The sequence below is a fragment of the Leptodactylus fuscus genome, chromosome 8 (genome assembly GCF_031893055.1).
Source record: "Leptodactylus fuscus isolate aLepFus1 chromosome 8, aLepFus1.hap2, whole genome shotgun sequence".
NCBI lineage: Eukaryota > Metazoa > Chordata > Amphibia > Anura > Leptodactylidae > Leptodactylus > Leptodactylus fuscus.
Window position 1 is genome coordinate 16,175,037 of NC_134272.1, and position 6,775 is coordinate 16,181,811.

Below are 6,775 nucleotides of genomic sequence, written 5' to 3' on the forward strand. Positions count from 1 at the left end.
TATATAGGCAGATTGTTAGAGAACAAAAATTTTGATGAGGTGAATATAGGAACTTCCCACAACATGTTCAACCATCCCACAGCCGTGAGGTCTAGCCTGACTGGTCTTCTATGGTGACCTCCTAGAGGAAAGGAAACCCCTAACAAAGGGCATTTTGGTTTGTTCATTTACCTATAAATGAGTTTATCTACAATTGAATGGGTGTAATCACTTCTTCCCTGAGATGTGTATTGTGGATATAGAGTAACACCTATGGAAAATATACTTACCGCAACAATCCATCACCACATCATCATAACAAATAGGACTCAAAGAAATTCCAAAATGTTCTAGAGTGTCGATACCCATCTGCTTTGTTATTGGTGGACAAAAGACCGGAACAATCCTGAGAAGAACATAAATCATGAGCGTCCACAATAACGCATAAGACCACATCGCCATATTCGCTGGCTGGCCCCCGTCCCTTTCACCATTGGGGTCCCCTCGTATGGACATTAGATAAGTAATCTCGGAGCACAACAAATAGTTGAAATGTTTCCCATGGATGAGTTTCAGTGGGAATCCACATTAGATGGGGAAATCCCACCATCGGAGCAACTTGGACCCAGGTCTGTGGAGTTGGAATCGAAAGACATTGTTGGGTGGATTTGGAAAAAAGTTACCAACTCTAAATTATATTTTACAGTTGTCAATATTGTATAATAATTAGATATAAGGTTTGCTCCATAAATGACTTTCATGGGAATCGATCACTAGATTTACAACGAATTGGAGTTTTTCTGGGTCTCTCTCACCATGGTTGTCGGCCAATTATGTAGTCAAAGTTGGGCTGTGGAACTATAGGGATCGGATACATTTCTTGGTCACCAGGACATCTTCTCCACCATTAGGACCCTGAAGTCCCCCACAGGAGATCTTGTTAAGGCGATTTGAAGCTCAGACATCCCTACCCACCTATTGGGTCTGACGTCACCCATAATGGTGCTCCATTATCCAATTCTCAAAGAATTTACAGAAATGGCTGGATTAGTCTGGATTAGTTCAATAAATAGCAAACTTTTTATTAATCAAACTTTATTAAATATAATAATATATATAGCACACATAGAATATAAGGGGACTGTCATACATATAAAAACTACAGCTAGATACAAAGTCCGGGTGAAATTCGGCCTAAAGATCTCACTCAGACGCCATAACTAAAAAGCAGTTCTGTGCCCGGGGGAAGGTCTTTTTTAGCCTCAAACAATATGACGGGCCTCTTCCCATCTTGGACATATTTTAGGACAGGTCTTACATTGCCTTGTTTATGGGAATGGTTTATGAGCCTCCCGAAGGTGGACGCCATGTGCGGGTGGCACTCGCAGGGAGCCTTCGCCGCATTGAGGCACCTTTTCTTCCCTTTTTCCTCGAAGAATAAGACGTAGCGCATTTCGTCCTCCAGTGATTTTTGGATCTCCTCCTCATCTTTCTCCTCCATTAGGACTCCATGGTAATCACACACAAGGTCTGCTTTTTTAAAGACCTGGGTGGTCTTTAGGGAGTATCCGCAATTGTTATTGTCTTCCACAATCACGAGTCCTCTCCATTCTTGTGACTGGACCATGGCCTCAATGTACTGCTGGCTATCTTGCTTTCGTTGGCAGTCAAGCGACCACCAGTCTTGTACAATGTCGCTGGATCTTGGCACATTTGTGTCCCAGCCTTGTTCCTTTAGGTACTCCGACACCTGCATCTCAGTGGGGGCAGAGCTGAAGTTATCTACAAAAAACAGAGAGGGGGGGGGGGTTGGTTGGGCGGTATAGCGGGTTTTGGCACTCTCGGGTCAAAACCCGCCTGCCATGACTGTTGGGGCTTCCCCCCCGGAGTCATCTCAAATAAATGGGCCGACCCCGGAGGTTGACGCCGCAGCTCACCGAGCCGCAGAATCTGCCTGAAGAAAGGGAAGCCCGGCGGTCTCCATAGACCACCATTGTGAGGGGGTGGACTATGACATGGATTACGCGCCATAATCCGCCCCCTCTGTGCCTGTGTGAACGGGCCCTAAAGGGGTAAATATATATCCAACAAAATGCAAAAAAGTTCAAAAGCGGCGGCACCGTTCTGTGGGTGTGAACATACACCAAATCACTGGATCTCAAACTAGATGATCTGGCATTCAGGTGGTGCTCACTGTTAAACAAATAGTCCAATATAGTGCAAAAAAATAGAAAAAAATCAGGGCACTCACCAGCCAGTAGTAAAATTCACCAAACTTTAATAATCTTCCATAAAAATAGGTCCTTGAACAGCATTTACAGACGGGGGTAGGGTAGATGGAATGTAGAAGAAATGAAGCGACGACCGTTTCGTGCTAAATGCACTTCATCAGGCTTCCCTGATGAAGCCTGATGAAGTGCATTTAGCACGAAACGGTCGTCGCTTCATTTCTTCTACATTCCATCTACCCTACCCCCGTCTGTAAATGCTGTTCAAGGACCTATTTTTATGGAAGATTATTAAAGTTTGGTGAATTTTACTACTGGCTGGTGAGTGCCCTGATTTTTTTGTAAATATATATCCCACTTCTCTCTCCAAGTTGATGTTTTTCGATTAATTGCCTAGTCCTTCTGCGTAGTGATGTCCCTATATATGCAGAGTCAGAACAGTGCCCATGTAGATTATACCTCTTGTGTTAGTTTTGCACCCATTTGGCAAGTTGAACTGTGAGTTACTGAATAAGTTTCGTAAAACCGTGTGATGTTAACACTGCCCGGCTGATTATATGTACCGTCCTATGGTCCATGTGACATCAAAGGGGCTTTCCTACGAAAGACATTTATGGTAGATCCTCAAGATACCTTATAAATGTCTGATGTATCGCACCTTTGGGATTCACACCCATCTATAAAATGAACACGCCCAGGTTTCATCCCTCGGATCTTAGCTTGCCACTACCTCACTGACGATCACTTGACTATCCTTTTATGAGCATATTCAAAAACTACAATACCAATGTATAATAATAAAAATAAATCGACCGGCACGTGAAATATCACAGCAATAAAATCTTACCGATGACCTTTTTCATCCGATTCCTGAGTTGCATCGCGCTCCATTTGTATGCGAGGTAATGGGCATGTTTCTGGGTGATCTGTAGACAGGTCTCTATGGTTGGAGGATGAGAATCAAGTAGAATAGGATGGCTTTCAAGCAGCTTCTTGTAGCATCGTTCCTTCGCAAGCATTTCCTCAACCTCTTCTTCCTCTCCTCCCTCTTCGTTGCGTTCTTCCTCTTCTTCTCCTCTTTCTGCCCTACTCCTCTTCTTACTTCTTGAAGTTCTATGAAGATAAACGGACATGCAAGTCACCCAGCAGCGACTATATGGCATATAATGAGGACAGGACTGTCTGTGGACTCTTACTCGGAGCTCTCTTTGTGATTGACATCTGTAAGGTTGCTCAGAATGGACATGGCCTTCATCATCTTGCTCATGTCAATCTTTTTTTTCACATTGTAGCTCATAAAGTATTTGACAGTGTCTCTGTCTTCTTTCGAGAGATTGTCCCACACCCACTTGTTAAAAGCAAGTCTCGCATCTCTCCCGGTTACACAAGGCTGGTCTAACCTGACAAAAGTAAAAAGAGCCTTTAGTGCCGTAGCCAAAACACTAAGTCTACAAGTCATTGAGACTAAATCCTTGGTTTATATCCATCAAATATCTCACTGCCTGGAGAGGAACATTGACAGATCCTTATTAAAATACCACTGTTGGTTGAATCACAGCGGTACATGGCCTCATAGTTGGCTAGCCCCAATGTATTTGAGGCTACTCACATGTATAAACCAACAGTTTACAGTCAAGGCTTGGCTTCAGCAGGGCAACCTCAAACTCCTCTCCAGTAAAGAAAACCGTAGGGCTCGTTCACACTGGCACTAAGGGGGCCTCCCCATCCCAATGGTGGTCTATGTAAATCGCCAGGCTGCTTTTTTCCGTGAGCAACATGCTGCCACTCACGGAAAAAAGAAACGGGCTGCCCGTTCTTCAGGCAGCTTCCACGGCTCATCGAGCCGCGGCGTCCGCAACCTCCGGAGTCGGCCTGTTCATTTGAACCTGCTAGGAAGCCACGACAGTCGTGTTGTGACCCCGCATCACTCTCTGTGTCAAAATCCTCGCTTCCACTCCCGTGTGAACTTAGCCTTAGAATAGCCTCACACTGTGGATTCTACAGTGGGACTTGCCATGAAAAATTCATTGCAGATTTTCTACTCCAATGCACTTCAATGGAAGGTTTGGGCATAATCAACCTGAAGATCAATGAGGATGCTAACAGTTTCTGCTGGCTGGAGGTGGAATTTTTTTGTGGCAGATTCTATCCACCCCACGAACTTAGCCTTACTCTGATTATTAAAGGGCTTGTCCATAGAGTTTAGATGAATTTACCTGACCCAGGGGGTTTTTGATGATGGACTCAATGGGGTTCTGGACTGGTTCCAGCCACCTGCTCACATTATCAGAACCAGCATGTCAACACCTAGGCTACTCCCTTAATCCCTTCCCAACGTCTTCTGTAATAGTATGGCTGATGTCTGGACGCTAAGTAGCTGAGTGAACCCATGGCCGTCGGCTCAACCCGACATCAAGGCCTGCAACAGGGTCCTCTCTGATCGTAGGCATTAGGGCAAGATCACACGGGGTTTTTTGCTCAGGATTTTGAGGCCATATCCGCCTCAAAATCCTGAACAAAACGTTTGCTCCCATTGAAATCATTGGGAGCTGGTCAGTTCTTTTTACCGGGAGTCTCGTGACATCCGCCTGAAGACACCTCCCCCCCCCCCCCCGACTTGGCCCATTCATTTGGGCCTAATCTGGAGCACAGTGCACAACTGGATGGCTCCAGTCGCAGCTACCCATATTTTGGACAGGTACCTGAGGCAGCCTCCGCCTCAGGTTCCGGTCCGAAAAACCCTGTGTGAACCCGGCCTTAACCTTTCAGTTGCCTCAGTCAAGGCACCACCAGTGGGCTACGCCATGTTCTTCTGGATCTCTGTTCCCCAGAGCAAGATCTGGGGGCGGCATCCATTTCCATGACAGCCTGAAGCCTATTAAATGCTGCCAAGCTTAGGATTTCTATAAGTATACGTACTATAGGCTGCCATAGATTTCTCAATGTACTGCAATATAGTATATTAGTACTGTAATATATTGTATTTGTGATCAGCCCTCTAGAGGGTCTAAAAAGAAAAAGTAAAAAAAAATAAAACTGATCAGAACAACAAAAATTCCCAAGCTGGTGTCAATAAAAAGCACAACTTGCCCCACAAAAAACAAGACTCCTTACACAGCTCCATATATGGAAATAGAAAATAAAAGTTATTGGTTATGTCATGTTAAATTTTTTATTTTTCACAGTAAAAACCTAACCAAAAAAAAAAAATATATATATATATTATATAAATATATAAATAAATTTGACGTAATTGTATCAAGGAAATAATATAAGTCACATCATTTTGGCTGCAAATTGAATGCCATAAAAGTTTCTACCCCATTCAGAAATTTTTTTTCTAGCTTCCCTGTACATTATACAGCATATTCAATTGTACTATTATGAAGTACAAAGTGTCCTGCAAAAAAAATAAGCCCTCATACAGCTCTTTGAATGGAAAAAAAAAAAGAAGTAAAAGTTGTGGCTTTTGGAGGAAGGAGGGGGGCAAAAAATACAAAAATAACAAATGTCTGCAGCTGGACTATAAAAACCGTGACCTAGAAAAACACTAAATGTACTAACATGGTATTCACATCTGTTCTGTTCACTTACCTCTTGTGGAACCTGATCATATCATTACAGAGACTTGTTGTCGCTCGCCCCCTAGAGTTCAAAAAAAATTGCTCGGCCATTTTTGCAGGAGCCGGCCTGATGAACTTGAAGTAAGTCTCAAAAAGCTGAAGAAAGAAAAAAAAAAAAAAAAAGTATTGTGTTACAGATCTGCTTGAAAATGGGTAAATGTAAAAAAAAAAAAAAGGGAGTTTGTAAAAAAAAAAAAAAAAAAATCTATATGTTGATATAATATAGGGTGTGGTATATAGGTGTATTACATTCAGATGGACTTGGCCGCATTGACCCAATGAAAAGTGGTCACTGTTTACAACCCATGCTTACATGAAAATCCACGAGTTTCCAGGGTATCACTGACTGATAAAGAAAAGACTCTCCGGCACTTTCTATCATTATTTGCATGTTGTCAGACAAGTGGGAGGGGTCCAATCTGATCTTCAAAGTTTTTTGTTTAGAAAGGTTAGACCAGGTGTCGTCTCATAATGGTGCAGAAAAAAAAGGCTGTCCCGAAAGTTACAGCTCCTTGAAGAAAGGAGAAGCAGTACATCGGGTACTGGCTGGAGGGCCTAAGGGCCATTTCACAAGGCGGTGTGATTTATGGGTCCAAGGTTCGCTTAGGTGAGTTGCCATACTAGATTCATTTTATCCGAGCAGCGTTAAGGATGGTAAATCCAGCCAATACCTGGTCACGACCATGGAAAACCATCCCATGATGTCAGGCTATAAGCAGTGGTGATCAACCATTTAGCAAGCCAATCGATATTTGTTTAACCTCTTCCCGTTGCAGCCATTTTTCCAGTTTCAATTTTTGTTTTTTACTGTACACCTTCCAAAAGTCATAACGTTTTTTTTTGTTCACAGAGCCGTATTGGGGTCTAATGTTTGCAGGACAAAATGTACTTGGTAATGATATAATTTAATATTCTGTAAAAGGTACTAGGGAGCTGGGAAGAAAA

At 43.0% G+C, this 6,775-nt stretch overlaps 1 protein-coding gene across 1 annotated transcript; it reads right to left on the reverse strand.

The window, feature by feature from the left end:
* Positions 1-1,186: 1,186 nt before the first annotated feature.
* On the reverse strand, positions 1,187-6,525 carry LOC142216734 (uncharacterized). Its single transcript, XM_075284767.1, has 5 exons — positions 6,502-6,525; positions 5,802-5,926; positions 3,404-3,607; positions 3,055-3,320; positions 1,187-1,761 (listed from the first exon to the last, which is right to left on the reverse strand). The coding sequence occupies exons 1-5, from the start codon at positions 6,523-6,525 to the stop codon at positions 1,187-1,189; spliced, it is 1,194 nt and encodes a 397-aa protein (XP_075140868.1).
* Between the last annotated feature and the right edge of the window lie 250 nt (positions 6,526-6,775).